The sequence below is a fragment of the Enhydra lutris genome, unplaced genomic scaffold, assembly GCF_002288905.1.
Source record: "Enhydra lutris kenyoni isolate GAN:26980312 unplaced genomic scaffold, ASM228890v2 scaffoldscaffold35, whole genome shotgun sequence".
In the NCBI taxonomy this organism is placed as follows: Eukaryota; Metazoa; Chordata; class Mammalia; order Carnivora; family Mustelidae; genus Enhydra; species Enhydra lutris.
In genome coordinates this window covers 21,121-39,356 of record NW_019154119.1, presented here as the reverse complement: position 1 = coordinate 39,356, position 18,236 = coordinate 21,121, and the positions used below count along the sequence as shown (strand labels likewise).

Below are 18,236 nucleotides of genomic sequence, written 5' to 3'. Positions count from 1 at the left end.
TAATGTACTAGATTCGGTAGGCTACCAACATATATCCTGATTATCTCTCCTTCCTGTTGAGAGTTGTGAAATTGAAAAATGCCATCATTTTGGATAGGAAATGATGGATAGGAAAGAGCACTGAAGAAAGTGTGTGAGAATGTATTCAAATTGGTATTTTCGTGTCTTAGCAATAGGAGATATAAATAATTCTCTATTATGTGTTGTTTTACTTCTATTTTGCCTGATTAGATAAAACTAATTAACATTTTAAGAATTTAAGTTTTAAAGTTGATAAGGGTTTTAGCCCTCTTAGTTTTATTTGTGAAATAGAAAGAAATATTTTATTCTTAAATGAGTACAATAGGAAGATAATTGTGAAGAATTGGGTAACTTTTTGGAATTCAAACTTTGAACTCTTGAAGTTAATTGTTTTTGTCTTAATCTTTTAAAATGTATGCTTATGTTATTTATCTTGAAATATTAAATAACAGAAAAAAAACTAGGTGAATATTCAAAGAAGGTGGCTATGAAACCCAAACCTTTATCAGTGTTGAAATCACTTGAAGAAAAATATGTGGCTGTTATGAAGAAGTTGCAGTTTGGTAAGTTGAAGTTTTAATCTTTGTTTCTTGAGATCTCCTTTCACATTGTGTAATAGTGCTACTGAAATGTGTTCGCTCTAGTGAAGTAAAGATTTTGAAAGTTGCTCGTACCATGAATCATTCATATCCTGGGTATATGTGTGTGTGCACTGTATGTATAGAGGAGGTATATGTGCACACACGTGCAAAAATTTTTATCTTTTTATCTCTGGAATTATATATTTTTACTTATATTTGGGGAATCATGATTCTTTAGAAACCAAGGGGGGACTTTAAAACCCAAATCAAATGTCTAATGAACAGACAGAAAGTGGTTTTCTTTCTTTAAGACCTCTCCATTTCTTTATATCTTGGCCTAAAGGAAGCTAGACCTGGGACCTTGAAGTAAGTCTGTTACTGTTGCCGCTTTAGAATTCCATGAGATTTGCTTTTGGAAAATACAGTTATGTAGAGTTCACTTGTAGCCTTTCCTATTCCAAAACTCTAGACAAGTAAAGACTGAAGAAAAGAGCCTCTCAGTCTCCCCCGTAAGGTGATAGTTAGCCTATAAATAAACAGTAGAATTCTAAATTTTGGTGACCATTGTTAACTACTGTTGTCTCTGCCTTTTTTCCACCCTTGAGAACCAGTTAGCCAAAGGACTTGAACTGTATGAAAAAGAACACTAAAGCAAGAGTAAAAATACATAGATTTTTGTCATACTGTCTTTGAAACTTCTATATAAATCATTTAGCTTTTGCTCTACCTCACCACCCAGAGTTGCAATAAAAATCACATGTAGTAATATATCTGAAAATGATAAAGCACTCAGGCAGACCTTTGAAAGGTCTTGTTCATCATCTTAAGATCGGAAGAATTGCGGTGAAGTGTATATACTGTTATTCAGAAAGAATGTAGCAGTTTTGCCAAGGGATCCATGTTTCTGGATAATTGTGCCAGCCGTTGTGGGTTGTGACCATTTTGTTTAATAAACACTTGAATTCGGGGGCTCGTGAGTTGCTCATTTGGTTAGGTGTCCAACTCTTGTTTTCAGCTCAGGTCATAATCTCAGGGTCATGGGTCAGGCCCCTCACCAGTTTCGCAGTCAGCAGGGAGTCTGCTTGAGATTCTCTCTCCCTCTCTCCCACACTCACGTATGTGCAAGTGTGCACACGTGCTCTCTCTCTCTCTAATAATAATAAATAATAAATAAACCTTTAAAAAATAAGTAAACACTTGAATTCAGGAAAGTGTAATAACTATAAATGATTACGAAAGTAACAGAAATACTGTCTGCTGTAATTTTACTTATTTTTTTATTTAACAGACAGAGATCACAAATAGGCAGAGAGAGGGGAAGGGGGAAGCAGGCTCCCTGCTGAGCAGGGAGCCCGATGCGGGGCTTGATCCCAGGACCCTGAGATCATGACCTGAGCTGAAGGCAGAGGCTTAACCCACTGAGCCACCCAGGCGCCCCTGTCTGCTGTAATTTGAAAGTTACAAGACACCAAGAATAAATGCTATACAAATACGACATGAATCATAGACCTCCTCCAAGGATCATCATAAAAAGGAATGATCAGAATTACTGGGAAAAGCCACACACATAAGGATCAAGTATGATGTTTATAGCCACAATCAGTATCACAGTTAGCAGGAAGAGGATTCTCAGAGTTTAAATGGACTTAAGTTTTTAAATCTCTCTAATCAAAGCCTTTGTGTAGTTATAATTTGATTAATGTATTTTGTTGCAAATCTTTTTAGAAATTAAATTCACTATATGATGTAGAATAAAACGCTGAAGTAGACTGGAGATATGTCAAGAGTTGTCAGTAGCATTGCATTAAAACGAAACGATATATACCTCCACCCATTTCTCAGAAAGCAAAAATCAGATGTTAGATGGGTATATCTTTAGCTTCACATTTCTATATACTTTTCACTTTGTGACCGCCTGTTTTCCACAAAAACATTCCCCTGTTCAGTTCCCCCACCTCAGATTCAAAAGCCTGAAGAAACTTTTTCTGCTTCGTTATTGAATATCTAATTGTTTTTATTCTGAATGAGATTTAGTCTGTGAGTTTCCCCAACTAGGTAACAATGCATATCTACCAAAACCTTTAATGTCTATTTCTGGAATGGAATTTTGAACTTCAACTCAGTGGACAGTAACTTTGTTGGGAAACCCCTGAAAGCATGCTTAACTTAAAAATAAATCCTGAAAAAAACTAAGAGCTTTCTAGTGTGACTCTGGTAGATACATCAGAAGGACATCATTTGGTTGCTTCCCACTCAATGCCATTAGACGCAGCACTAATACTTGCTGGAACTATAGAAAGAGGAAGAAAAAGTGGTCCATAGTCATATTTCAAGATTTTAAATAGCATTTTATAAACTACATATGATTTGCTCTTACTTCTGAACTTTGGATTTACTGATCTTTAATAATTCAAAGATGCTTTGGATATAACTAGATTTATTCTGCTTTTTGGGTTCTTTATTTTGGATTTTTGTTCACTATTTTGCTCTTCTTTTGGGTTATTTGCAAACTTTAATTTCCTCTTCAATGTTTAGGATATTAGCCAGGAATGGGAGGTGTCAGGAATAAGGTAGTAGAGAGAGAAGAGATAATTCTTCTAACCAAAAATTAGTTTACTTTTACTTGGGAAAACATTCTTCCTAGTGGGCAAAAATTTATATAGATTGATTTATTTTATATAACCGTATGAAGAGCTGGTTTGGGCTCTAGAAATCTTTTAAAAGTGATCATTTTTCTCTTCTGTTGTTACTGTTAAAGTCTATGAATCCTGTAAAGACACTGTGGGATATAACTGTCATTTGTTTTCTGATATTGTACAATACCATTTTGATTTCTCTTAAAAATTTTCCATAATCTTTGCAAAGTAGATTTCTCCTTTGTACTTTAATTAGGGGTTTGGTTAGTTTCTGATGATATTATGGTCTTTTGCCTCACTCATTTTGACTAGTCCATTCCTCTACTCTGTTAATATGATCTGTTTTTTGTTTCTTTTTAAATAATACTTGTCAAGAAACATTTTATTGGAAATTCCTTTTTGTAATTATTTATGACAAGTAGTTTGCTTGGTTTATGTGAATTTGATTAATAAGCATTACTAAGAGAGTTTATATCTTTTTTGGACTCTGGTTAGTTTCTATAGGATTTTATCAGATTATTCCATATTATTTATTTCTTGCGTTAAAAATTACTCCCAGAATTAGGTGCTTAAAATGTTTATTAACTTGGGGTGCCTAGGTGGCTCACTTGGTTAAGCATTTGCCTTCATTCGGCTCAGGTTATGATCCCAGAGTCCTGGGATGGAGTCCCACATCCGGCTCCTGCTCAGCGAGGATCCTGCCTCTCCCTTTGCTTGCTGCTCCCCCTGCTTGTGTGCTCTCCGCTCTCTGACAAACAAATAAATAAAATCTTTAAAATAATAAACAAAAAAATAAAATGTTTGTTTTTTCACTATTTCCATGGGTCAGGAATTCAGGAATGGTTCAATTCATTGGTTCTGGCTTAGGGTCTCTTGCAAAGTTGCTGTCAGAATATTGGCTGGAGCTTCAGACATGTGAGATCTTGAGTGGCTCTGGGGGCTGGGCTCTCACGCTCACTCCTGTGACTGTTAATAGGAGGCCTTAGCTCCTTGCCGTGTGGGCCCCTCCATAGCACCTCCTGAGGTCTTCACACATTGTATCTAGCTTCTCTGAGTGAAAGTGCAAACAAGAAGCCACACAAGGCCTTTTATTTTTTAGTTCTGGAGGTTGTATACTATTGCTTCTGCTTTATTCTTCAAAAGTAAGTCATTAAATCTAGTTCATATTCAAGGAAAGGGGAATTAATTTCTACCTTTTGACAAGGGTGTCAAAGACACTCTTTGTAAAAGTATTTTTTGGGATAAGATTTTATTTATTTATTTATTTATTTGGCGAGCACACATGCATGCATAAGTAGGGGAGGGGCAGGGGGAAAAGAAGAATATCAAGCTGACTCCAGGATGAGCACAGGGCTTGATGTCAGTGACCCTAAGATCATGACCCAAGCTGAAACCAAGAGTCCAACACTCAACCGACTGAGTACCTAGGCACCCCTAATTGAATATTGTAATAAATTTTTGGTATTAGTAGACCCTGGTCTCTTATCAGTGTATGTAGAAAAGTGTTCCTCCAGGCATGGGAATGGGCTCTTGTGTTTCTGGTGGACTGTTGTTTAGAAAATTCAAAGGACATTTATCTCTGTAGTATGTGAAAGGCAGTGGTATTGGGCAGATGAAGTTAACTCCAGTTCACAAGTTTACTGACAGGAAGTAATTTTGCTGTGATAGTACATTTGATCAGTAACAGTTATATGTACTGTATGATAAAGTCAGCTTTCACCATTTCTTCTTAAATTAGATTCTACTCATATAGACCTTATGAATAGTTTCTACAAGAAATCCACCAAAAGGGGTGCCTGGGTGGCTCAGTGGGTTAAAGCCTCTGCTTTCGGCTCAGGTCATGATCCCAGGGTCCTGGGATCGAGCCCCGCATCGGGCTCTCTGCTCGGCGGGGAGCCTGCTTCCTCCTCTCTCTCTCTGCCTGCCTCTCTGCCTACTTGTGATCTCTGTCTGTCAAATGAAATGAATAAAATCTTTAAAAAAAAAAAAAAGAAATCCACCAAAAGTTTCTTTATCTCTCTGAAAGATTTGTTAAAAAAAAAAAAAAAAAAGATTGTGGCACTCCTGTTTTAAAAATATGGAGGGGCACCTGGGTGGCTCAGTGGGTTAAAGCCTCTGCCTTCGGCTCAGGTCATGATCCCGGGGTCCGGGGATCGAACCCCGCATCGGGCTCTCTGCTCTGCAGGGAGCCTGCTTCCTCCTCTCTCTCTCTGTCTGCCTCTCTGCCTACTTGTGATCTCTGCCTGTCAAATAAATAAATAAAATCTTTAAAAAATATATTATTTCCTGCTTTTGCTTCCATTATGTAGTTCATTTATCCAGCAGCAGGTATGACATAAACATGTCTAGTTGCTGTGTTCTCAGTCTTCTGCTTTTTGTGGGGCTTTAAATTTTTTTTTAATTTGCATATATTTGTCACACGATGTTACACTAGTTTCAGGTGTACAACAGCGATTCATGATCTCTGTACCTTCTGCTGTGCTCACAAGTGTAGCTGCCATTATCACCACACAACGCTATTCCGGTCTCGCTGACTGTACTCCCTGTGCTGTGCTTCGGTCCCCTCTGTTTGGGGTGGAAGAATGGCTAGTGGTTTCTTTGTGACTTTTGTCATTATAACAACTATCCTCCATTCTAGTTCTTTCTTTTTTCCCTTTTTTTTTTTCAGTGTTTTTTTCTTCTTCTTCTTTTAGATACATTTGAGATGGTTTCTGAGGATGAAGATGGGAAGTTGGGTTTTAAAGTAAATTACCACTACATGTCTCAGGTGAAAAATGCAAATGATGCAAACAGTGCTGCCCGTGCCCGCCGCCTTGCCCAGGAAGCCGTGACACTGTCAACCTCACTGCCTCTTTCATCCTCTTCAAGTGTGTTTGTGCGCTGTGATGAGGAACGACTTGACATCATGAAGGTAGAAGAAAACAGCTGTTTCTCTGTCTCTCTGGCTAATGTCATTATTCAAATATTCATACAAAGCAGTAGAAATAGCATGAATTTTAATAAATCAAATAAAAATTCTGTTGACCATTCTGGTTATTAATGAAAGGAGTCCTTTTTTAATATTAGAGTATGTGTATGAGACTGCTCTTCAAAATGATTTAAAAGAAAATACCAAAATGCCTTCCTTGAGTAAAGGTTGTATGTGGCCTATAGTTTTAAGAGCTTAACCTCAAAGGATTCAATGCTGGTCAGTAGAAAAAAGTCATAGGATTTCTTCCTTGTCATCCAAGATATTTCTCTTGTGTTATACTATCAGTCTTCAAAATTATTCTTTTTTTTTTTTTTCTTTTCTAGGAAATTCATGTATTTACAGAACCATAAAATCTGTGAATTAAATAGTGGTAGTACAGTAATAAATCACTGCACCTTTATGTTTTAACACTGTGGGGGTCTGGCCTTAAGTTCTAAGCCATTGCTACATTAAGAAAATTATAAAGATTAGACACCCAGCAGGGACAGGAATGGTGGCAAACCTTTCTTTACATTTGTTATTTTATTCGGGGTTATATAGTCTGTCTTCCTTAGATACACAGCCGTAACTATTGACACATTGATTTGAAGAACTTTTCTGTTTGCTTACGTTTTTGTTTTGCTCTTTTGGATAATTTTTCAGTAAAAATCTCATAGACTTCACCTATTTGACCACATTCCTACCTGTTCCTTGTTACAAACAATAGCCAAATACAGAATGATTGCCTCAAGAAGTATTGTTATCACTAAGTGGGCCACATAAGTTCGGACTTGTGACTTTGTCTCTGCTAAACATTATGCTGTACCTAAATAAAAAAGCCCAGCATGGGGCTCCCAACCATAAATCAGAGTTAGCAGATCGAGACTCTAGTGCCGCCTGCCTCCATGCAGAGCTATTCAGGACCAGAGGCTTTGCTGCTCAGACCTTGCACAATTAGTATCTGCTGATCAACTTAAACAAAATTCGTTAAGTAATTCTGATACTCACTCTTGGGTTCTCTGCTATTTTTTAGATTACTAATAACCCTACAGGAAACACCTGTTCTCTCAAAACCTTTTTTATCCTGAGTTGTTACATGAGAACTTTTGTTAACTGCTTGACTCATTATCCCAGAGAAAAATATTTTAAAACTAAATTACTTCTCAAATGTTAACTTATCTGAAGATGTATTGCAGAAAATTACCCTCATACCTTTTGGATGTGATAACGAATATACCTTTAATCTCAAATTGTTAAATACTATAGAGCATATCATGAAGGAAAGCTCTCAGAAAAATAGTAACTTAATATTAAAAGGTATTTGATATTAAGGTAAGCTTTCCTGCTGCCAGTAAGGCATCTTTCTTTTAATAGCCCATTTTCACCAAAACTAAATAACTTTAATCCTAATCTAAAACCATTTCCTAGTTATGTTGTTATTTTTAACTTTTAACCTCATTTTTAACACATTCTGGTAGAGCTGTATGTAGGAGGTAAGAAGGTTGTCCTTACTTCATGTTGGATTGTGTTTTTCTAAACTGCGAGCAGTGTTGAGGAAGAGTAACTTGCACTTTTTTGTATTTGTACATGCATACCAGGTTCTGATAACTGGTCCAGCAGACACCCCTTATGCGAATGGCTGCTTTGAGTTTGATGTATATTTTCCTCAAGATTATCCCAGTTCACCCCCTCTTGTGAATCTAGAGACAACTGGTGGTCATAGCGTGCGATTCAATCCAAACCTTTATAATGATGGCAAGGTAATGTAATTTCTACCTTTTTTGTTTCTAATGCCAAAGTATTGTAACCAAAGGTCCTTTATAATTTAAACAAAATTTTCTTTTGGTTATCTTCTTTCCGAGAGTTACCTGGCTTTCTTCATGCTTCTCTTTCCTATATGCAAAGATTAGCCTGAGGAATGAGAGAGAAGGAACCAAAAAGGGCAGAAACACAACAGTATTGAGAAGCACTTATAGTCTTAAGAAGTTACTGAGGGACTAACTTACTCAACATATTCCTTGGCCAGTTGAGAGCTTTCTTCACTCAGGAGGTAGTAGAGCCAAATGTCTGTCTTTACCTCTCACCTTCTTTTACTTTCCATATCTCCAGTTCTAGTTACCTTTTCACAAGTGCCTCAGGATAGTTGAATGGCAAAAGCATCGTCCTTGTCAACTCTGTATTCCTTTTTTGCATATCATCATTTTTTTTGCTTTCATAGCTATCCATGTTTTCCATGATACATATAATTGTGAACTTATTTTTGACATTTATGTTAAAATGTTTTATATTTTTTAATAAATAGGAAGATGCATTCTGTCTAAAAAAGAAGTTGACCAAGAGGTATAATAAAAAAGCATTTCATATGACAATAAACTTCTTTTTTTTTTAATTTTATTATTATTTTTTAAACATATAATATATTTTTATCCCTGACAATAAACTTCTAAAATTAGATTTAAAAGAACAATCATCACTTCCCAAACTAATTTTAGATAGCTTGATGGAATTTCAGCAGTAAATTCCATGCTGGACGTATTTCATCCTTAAAAATTACTGAACGATCAGAAGAAATTTAAGACTTCATAAGCAGACAATTCTTTGATGATATGAGAGGAGCAAGTGCTTGAAGTTGATCTGGTTCATTAAAGGTGGACTAAATTTTCCCTTGGTTTTGTCTTCATCATAAATTCAGATCATAAAAGTGGAATTCACTTTGTGAGTTTATTGCAGAAGATTTAATCAGAGATAGACCTTACTTTCTTTGGAAGAGCAAAGAACACCTCTTTTATCACTGAGCAGAGAAGAGGATATAGCAGTGTTGAGTTACTGAAGAGGGCAGTAGACTCCAAATAGAGTTTAAGTGTAAAATGTTAAAATTTATTTAAGAAATTACTTCCTTAAGACATGGGGCACCTGGGTGGCTCAGTGGGTTAAACCTCTGCCTTAGGCTCAGGTCATGATCTCAGGGTCCTGGGATTGAGTCCCACATCAGGCTCTCTGCTCAGCAGGGAGCCTGCTTCCCACCCCCCTCTCTACTAGTGATCTCTCTCTCTCTGTCAAATAAATTAAAAAAAAAAAAAATCTTTAAAAGATTTAATGGTGTAAGGGCTCCTGGGTGCCTCAATCATTTAAGTTTCAGACTCTTAATTTCTGCTCAGATCATGATCTCAGGGTCATGAGATTGAGCCCCATGTCGGGCTGTGCACTGGCCTGCTTAAGATTCTCTCTCTCCCTTGTCCTCTGTCCCTCTGTCCCCCTTTCCCAAAAAAAAAAAAAAAAGGGGGGGGGACTTAATGGTATAGAGAAGCAGGTAAGGGCCTGAGAGTTGAATATCTTGAATTATATAATCTTTGCTGTATTGTACACTAGAAACATTTAACCTTGGATTCCAGATCTCTAGGTAGGAGTAAGAATACCTGCCATTGGTAGTCACAGGGATGCTCTTAAAATGAAATGTTGGACATTAAGTACTAGTATTAGTACCTTTAGTAATTGTATACAAGGTTACTCAGATACAAGTCTCTTAAAATTTTTAATGAAATTGTGTCCTAAATGAATAGTGTATTTTGCATTCTTACTGTCACAGAATGATTGCAAGAATAGGAAGGAGATAGACTTCTCTGCTTTATTAAGGACCACTTATTTTCCAAGTCTGTTGCCTGTTTTATGACACTGTTAGTTTACAAGTACAGATAAAATGTCCCCAGTTCTGTTTTTCCAAGAGTGACTTCTTCTTAACCTTCTGTTTAGCAGATAGTTTGAGTTCATTCTTGCTGTCTGAGGGAACAGGTGTCTGTGTTGTAAAGTTTGTTGTGAGGAACCCAGTAGATAGATCCTCAGGGCCCTTTCAGGGGTCTGTAAGTCTTCCTCCTTGCAACTTCATGTTTATGTAAAGCTAGATTTTATCCATAGACTTCAACCAAAACAATATATTGTAACAAATAAAATGTAGAGGCAGATAAGCAGTCAGACCTCTTCTATTAAACCATATCCATTTTGAAGTTTTACAAAATTTAGAGAGAGTTTTTTTTTTTTTTTTTAAGAGTTTGCACATTTATTAGAGAGAGAGAGCATAAGTAGAGGGGAGAAGCAGACTCCTCGCTGTGGAGGGAACCTGTCTCGAGGCTCAATCCCAGGACCCCAAGATCATGACCTGAGCTGAAGGCAGACAGTTAACCAACTGAGCTACATAGGTGCCCTGAGGGAGATTTTTTAAATGTAAAATGGTACTACTTTTTCCTACTGAAACTTTTTAAAAGGTTTGGCAAAGAGTTATTTTTCACTTAAAAATACATTATTATATATTAACATTTAATAGGTGCTGTTTAATTTTTCATTATGAAGGAATTGAAATGCCATACAGATTTGGATCACATCTGAAGATGCCAATTTGTTATGACAGAGTGACCTTTAGTGTTTTGTTGGGGGACATAAAACTGAAGTACTGTGATATGATAACGTTTCAATTTTGCTTCTAGTTGTAACAGTTTGCTTTTAAAAAGCACTCACTTCTGTTCATGCTTTCTTCCCTTCTTCCTCAGGTTTGTTTAAGCATCTTAAATACATGGCATGGAAGACCAGAAGAGAAGTGGAATCCTCAGACCTCAAGCTTTTTGCAAGTAAACACATTTCTCTGAGTTTCACTTAGAAAATAAAAACTATGTTAAAAAAAAATGGTTTTAGTGACCAAGAATAAACATATTAAACTAAACAAAGCTATCCTAAATAGCTTATAGGTGAACAGGTAGTACAAGTGTCGTCTCACCTGGAGTTTAGAATCTTAAGTTAGGGCATAAGACAAAAGTTGCACTTTACCAAAATTACCTTTGAAAAAAATTCCTGAGTTGTCCTTAAAGTACACCGTGGTGCAAAAAGATAACATAAGACAGATAATTTTCTCCCATCTCCCAGTCACTTACAAGGCTTAAACTCACATGAGTAGAATTATTAAACTACTAGTATTATAGTTTCTTCCACATATAATATGGTTTTTCTGTAATCTCCTTAATAATGGGACTCACTTGACGTTCAGAAGCACTGTCCTAGAATTCATAAAACTTGGGATTGAAGCTCGTATTTTGCAGAGCATTTGACAAACGTATTCCATATTCTTGAATTGTGGAAATTAATTTCCACATACCACTTGAACACATAATACATTATATAATATCCCATCGAATGCTTTTTGTTGATGCTTTACCTCAGTAGTTCAGAATCCCAGCTAAGAGATAGACTGGGAAGCATGTTAATAACATGAATTAACTTTTTCCTTGTTTATTGAGGAAGCGAAAACAAATCATTACTGCTCATGACAGTTTAAACTCACCTTTAAAATTTAGTCTTTAAGAGAAACCACCATGAATTATCCCCAGATAAACCTACCCTGAAAAGATTCTTCCTCTGCACTCTTAGTTTGAATTAGGAAAAGAAGATATGAAAAATAATGCCTTAGGATGTCACTTTTTTGGTTCTCTGGGAAGACTTTGCAGTATCCTCATGAATTAAGAAGATACTAGCGAGGGGCACCTGGGTGGCTCAGTCGGTTAAGCATCTGACTTTGGCTCTGGTCATGGTCCCAGGGTCCTGGGATCAAGCCGCACATTGAGCTCCCTGCTGAGCGAGGTGCCTCCTTCTCCCTGTCCCTGCTGCTTGCTGCTCCCTTGCTTGTGCATGCTCTCTCTCTCTGTCAAATAAATAAATAAAATAATTAAAAAAAAAATAGTACCAATTGTTTTTCCCTTTTTGTTAATGTCGAGACCAAGGGAAAAAGTTACATGATTCATGCAGAGACCTATAAGAAAGCTACTAGAATATTTCTCTCAAGTTATTACTACTTCATTTTAGAATTGATTATTTCAATTCGATTCCAAAAACCTTAAAATATTTTTTTATGTGTATACTACTCTTGTCAACACAAACTAAGCTTATGATCAGTTTTACTACAAAAGGAAATTCAGAGATATGCTATTTTTCATAAAGTAGATTAGACTTAGCTGAGAATTGAATTTTGTGTTGAATTTATATAATTTTTAAAATAAATTTATAATCAATTTTCAAAGTTTTTATTTTAAAATTTAATTTGTTTTTAACTTTTATATTGCCTGTATACCCTAATATACACACAAAATTTTGTGAAATAAAGCAACTTATCCTCAGGGATTTAAATTTTACAAGTTTAGAAACTTAAGAACCCATACATAAAAATTTTCTTTCCTATATATTCCTTTTTGGGGTTTTGGTTTTTTTTTGTTTTTTTGTTTTTTTTTTGGTCTTATACATAGTTCACAGAATGAGAATTAACACATTAGATATATCATTTGTACATTGTTCTGTTCACTTAACATTAGAGCATATCCATTTTTCCAAGTTACATTTTTAAAATTTCTAATTACTATAATAATCTTTTGAGTTCATATATTGTAATTGAACTGTTTCTCCATTATTGACTATTTTACTTCTGATTTACAAATAACAGTTACTATATGACATTCTCTTTATTTTTTATTGGCATATAATGTATCATTTGTTTCATGGGTACAGGTCTGTGATTCATCAGTCTTACACAATTCACAGTGCTCACCATAGCACATACCCTCCCTCCGCAGTGTCCATCACCCAGCCACACCCATCCTTCACAGCCCCTTCCCCTCCAGCAACCCTCAGTTTCTTTCCTGAGATTAAGAGTCTCCTGTGGTTTGTCTCCCTCTCCGGTTTTGTCCATTTCATTTTTTCTTCTCTTCCCCCATGATCCTCTAACTTGTTTCTCAAATTCCACATATCAACAGACATTCTCTTTATTTTAGATAGTTTCCAGAATCTAGTTTTCAGATCTGTGACAAACTGACTTGGGCAGGAGCAAGAGGAGGCTCTCTTTTCTGTGGCAAAAGTGAATAGCCTGTCTTCTTCCAGATCTTAGAGGGAACACCTTTCAGTCTTTCCCCATTGAGTGTCATGTTACCTGTGAGTTTTTCATAAATTCTCTTCATCATGTTTGAGGACATTCCTCTTTATTCCTGGCATATTGAGTATTTTTATTACGAATGGGTGTTAGATTTTGTCAGGTGCTTTCTCTGCATCTATTGAAATGATTCTATTATTTTTGTTTTTATTTTATTAATACAATGTATTATATTAATTTTGGATGTTATATCAACCTTGCATTCCTGGGACAAATCCACTTGGTCTCTTGATATATAATTCTTTTTATATATTGCTGGATTCAGTTTGCTAGTATTGAGTTCAAGGATTTTGGCATGTGAATTCCTAAGAAATACTGGTCTCTTTGTGAGATTGTTGTATTAATATTATACAAGAAATAAATGCATGCAGTCAGGAAAACATTGCTCTTTGTCCTCTGTTAGAAACTTTCTTCAGGGGCAGACTTTTGAGAGGATCAGATAAAATTTCTTAATTTTTTCTTGGTTAGATTTTGGGACCCAACATTGTTTTACCTTTTTATTTATCACATGTGCACAAAGGGTAGAAGTACTTTTGCCAGATTGAAACTATTCCACAAAAATATTTTGAAGGTTGTATACAATTAAAAACAATTCAAAATATCTTAAACAGTGGTAAGCTTTATTAGAATTGCTTGGTTTCTCTGTAGTGAGATTCTAAAAAGAATAATGGTAATTCCTATAAAAATATCACATAGGGGGCGCCTGGGTGGCTCAGTGGGTTAAGCCTCTGCCTTCGGCTCAGGTCATGATCTCAGGGTCCTGGGATCGAGTCCCGCATCGGGCTCTCCGCTCAGTGGAGAACCTGCTTCCTCCTCTGTCTCTCTCTCTGCCTGCCTCTCTGCCTACTTGTGATCTCTCTCTGTGAAATGAATAAATAAAATCTTAAAAAATATCACATAGGTAGTCTTATGCCATAGGTCTCATACCCAGCAGTAACACAGTAATAGTCTTAACTATTAGCACAATTTAAAATCAGAAGTCTTGGGCGCCTGGGTGGCTCAGTGGGTTAAAGCCTCTGCCTTCGGCTCAGGTCATGATCCGGAGTCCTGGGATCGAGTCCCGCATCGGGCTCTCTGCTCATCAGGGAACCTGCTTCCTCCTCTCTCTCTCTGCCTGCCTCTCTGCCTACTTGTGATCTGTGTCAGATAAATAAATAAAAGCTTTAAAAAATAAATAAAAAGCCTTGAAAAAATAAAATCAGAAGTCTTATTAATCATTAAAACTTTAACCAGAATTATTACAGTAGCACCAGATTTTAGCATTGCTATAACTAGTTTTTAATGTTGCTATAATGTACTTAAAATACCTATTATAATGCCTTGTAAATAGTTTCTTCCAGTTGGATGTTGATAAAGATGTCATGTGCAGGAGGAATTAAACAGAATTTATGGTTCATGTAATCAACCATTTATAAATGTTAACAAATATATATTACCATTGGGGCACCTGGGTAGCTCAGTCAGATAAACGTCTGACGTTAGCTCAGGTCATGATCTCAGGGTCCTGCGATCAAGCCCATTGTCTCAGGAAGGAGTCTGCTTATACCTCTGCCTGCCCCCACCCCCAGCTTATGCTCTCTCTGCCTCTCTCTCTCCCAAATAAATAAATAAAATCGTTCAATATATATATATTTTTATGTGTATATGAAATCATTTTTCCTTTTCCAGAGATTTTATATATTTGAGAGAGAGTGTGTGTGAACATGAGTGGGGTTGGGAGAGCAGAGGGAGAGGAAGAAGCAGATTCCCCACTGAGCAGGGAGCCACATGTGGGGAGTTGATTCCAGAACCCTGAGATCATGACCTGAGCCAAAAGTAGACGTTAAACTGAGCCACCCAGGCACCCCGAGACAATTTTTCTTAAAATGGAAAGTTCTGGAAATCATCCACTGTTTACAGTCCTACTCATAGCAGCATCATTTTCCAGAGGCAGGTACTTAAATATTTTTTAAGCAAAAGGCTTTTAAAACGCTAAAAGCATTTTACTAATTAGGAGTTTCCCTTACACCATAGATGTTATTATTTCTTCTAATAGAGTTTCTTGTTGCAAATTAGTATTTTGGATTATATACTCTGTACTTTACTATATTTGAAATATCTACAATAAAATTTTAGATACAACATGAAAATACGGGAAATCAACATTTAGTAATTCCTAAGGGATGTGGGATAGAGGGAGGAATATGGCCAATTGTGGATATTCTAAAGATAAGAATAAGTCACAGAAATGGATAATAGTAGGAATATAGTGACCAAATGAATATATAAAATTGTAGGAGACTTGATTGCTGACTAGTTGAGTGGCCTGGTAGAACATCCAATAGGGTTAAAATTTTTGTTTTGACACATAGTGAAAGGAAGTTGTTCCATGGTTCTTGATCTGGTCAGTTCCAAACAAATTAAAATGAAAACTTCTTGTACTTTTGTGGATGCTAATATCAAACTGAAGAGGAGAGAGACTGTAAATTCAGCCTATGAATAAAAGTCTGTAACTCTTGACCTTGTTAAATTATCAAAGAATTGACTAGGAATCAGTGAACCTACATTACAGAATGAAAAAGTATTCTGTTTATTATTAACTTAAATATAACCGTATATATATCATATACTATGCCATGTAATGGATTTTTTTTTGTTAATTACCAATTCATTGTCAGCTCATATTCTAGGAAAACACTTCAGCCAGATGTAGCTATGATAAACATTACATTTTGGTTTGATCCACGTTAGTCTTTTAAGTTTTGTTGATCAAAATGAAACTCATGCTGACTGCTTTTCTGCCCATGTTACATAAATAAAAAGACTATTTTCGGAGTACAAATGATTTTGTTTTGCATTTTACTGTCTTCTGGATGCCTGCTGTCATTTTTACTCTAAGAAAGAATAGCTACTGTGGGTGAATTAAACTTAATTAATGAGCACTACTACTTAACTCCCAACAAAAGTTTATTTAGTTCTCACAGCCATTCTTTAAGTAGTTGTTATCTTCATTTTACAGATGCCCAAAAAATAGATTCTAAGGGGGCAAGTTGCTCTGCCTACTCTGGTCTCTCACTTAAATATTTTACATTGTTCTCAGAGCTGGATAATTTTTAATATTGAAAATCAAGTGCTTTTAAAAAAGAGAAATCTTTTCCTTTCAAGGATTTACTAATTTACTGTTTTTTTTCATGCCCAGTTTTATGGTTACATTAATGTGTGCTATGAATAAAATGACTGAACAAGACAGATAATCCAAATCTCCAGAAAGTTTCGTAAGAATGTTGTGATCCCTCCATAGCTAAGTTCACTGAAGAAAAATAAAGTAGCATTTGTATACTTCCAAGGTGGTGTATGTTTTATAAAGCAGGGGGACCTGAGTGGAGCAATTGGTTAAGCATCTGAATCTTGGTTTCAGCTCAGGTCATGATCTGAGGGTTATGAGATCGAGCTCCATGTCCAGCTCTACACTCAGCACACGGTACTCTTGAGATTCTCTCCCTCTCCCTTTCCCTTTGCCCCTAACGCTTGTGTGCACTCGCTCTCTCTCTCTTTAAAATAAATAAATAAATATTTTTTAAAAAGGCAAATATAAGATGCTTTTTAAAAGTATTTATTTTCCTTGGAATAAAAATAAAGATTGCATCATGCCTGGTTTTTCTTATAAGTGAGTATTATTAGGAGTGCATGGTTACCATTATGCTCTTTGAGAGTCAGGACACTTCGAGCCCAGTAATGTTTAAATTGTTGTGGGATGTTTATAAACGAATTTTTTTTAGCAGTTTCAGGAAATACAATCTTTAGTTCTTTTTATTTTTTCAAGGATTCAAGGATGTAAAATACAAAATACTCAAATACTATATGAGTCTGTTGTACCTTTTAAAATTTTTTATTATTTTTTTATTGTACCTTTTTTTTTTTTTTTAAGTTTTTTTGGTATTTACTTATTTTTGCAAGGGAGAGAGAGAGAGCATGCAAGCATGAGTGGGGTCGAGGGGTGGAGCAGGGCAGAGGGAGATGCAGGCTCTTTGCTGAGCCGGGAGCCTGAAGCTGGACGCATTCCCAGGACCCCGGGATCATGACCTGAGCCAAAGGCAGGCACTTAACCGGCTAAGCCACTAAGGTGCCCCACTATTATACCTATTTTAATTTTGCTTTTAACAATACAGTATTTCAGTGTCCAGTGATTAACATCAATTTTATGGTGATAAAAATATGTGGAAGCACATACTAGAAGATAACAGTTTACTGGTACTAAAAATGTCCCATCATAACTTCTATTTCTTTGTTCCTCAGGTGTTGGTGTCTGTTCAGTCCCTTATATTAGTAGCTGAGCCTTATTTTAATGAACCAGGATATGAACGGTCTAGAGGCACTCCCAGTGGCACACAGAGTTCTCGAGAATATGATGGAAACATTAGACAAGCAACGGTTAAGTGGGCAATGTTAGAACAAATCAGAAACCCTTCACCATGCTTTAAAGAGGTATGTTCAGTAAAATTAAAGAAATACTTTATTAACATTACTGTATCTGCCTTTATATTTGGGCAGTCTGTAGTATACTAAACTTTAGTTTTTAATCATAACAGATGAGTAATAATATAATAGAGGTGATTTTTAAAACCACCTACTTCCTAAAAGGCATCGGACTCTGTTTTGGGACAATTTTTTAGTTTCTTATTTTTAATAGTTACCAGTCTACTCATGAACTGTATTATTACAGTAGTTCTCATAAAAATATTTTTTATTGGAGATCGAGGTACTTTCTAAAGTTGTCTTTCAAATAGAAGGTTTGCTCTTATACTAATATCCATGTGTGAATACTGAAGAGAAGACATTTTCTTTCCTTTAGGAAAAAGTTGGACTTTCTGAAACCTGTCTTGATATTCACAAATGCATTTATTTTACCACATCCTGAAAAGTGACTATTCTTGGGGTTAGTTGTCTCTCCATAATCTTTCTAAAGTATGATTATATTCTTTTATTTGTTTTTAAAGATTTTCTTTGTCAAAGAGGGAGAGAGAAAGAGAGAGCACGCCCACAGGCAGGCAGAGTGGCAGGCAGAGGGAGAAGCAGGCTCCCCGCTGAGCAAGGAGCCTGATGTGGGACTC

General features: G+C 36.0%; 1 protein-coding gene across 3 annotated transcripts in view; it reads left to right on the top strand.

Annotated features, from left to right (window-relative positions):
* Positions 1 to 18,236, top strand: part of LOC111154155 (baculoviral IAP repeat containing 6) — a 232,730-nt gene that overhangs the window by 203,955 nt on the left and 10,539 nt on the right. For all 3 annotated transcript variants that reach the window (XM_022513574.1, XM_022513573.1, XM_022513572.1), the window contains exons 68-72: positions 474 to 584; positions 5,932 to 6,149; positions 7,787 to 7,948; positions 10,730 to 10,807; positions 17,422 to 17,610. In XM_022513574.1, coding sequence (XP_022369282.1) covers positions 474 to 584; positions 5,932 to 6,149; positions 7,787 to 7,948; positions 10,730 to 10,807; positions 17,422 to 17,610 — 758 coding nt within the window. The remainder of the gene's footprint in view (positions 1 to 473; positions 585 to 5,931; positions 6,150 to 7,786; positions 7,949 to 10,729; positions 10,808 to 17,421; positions 17,611 to 18,236) is intronic.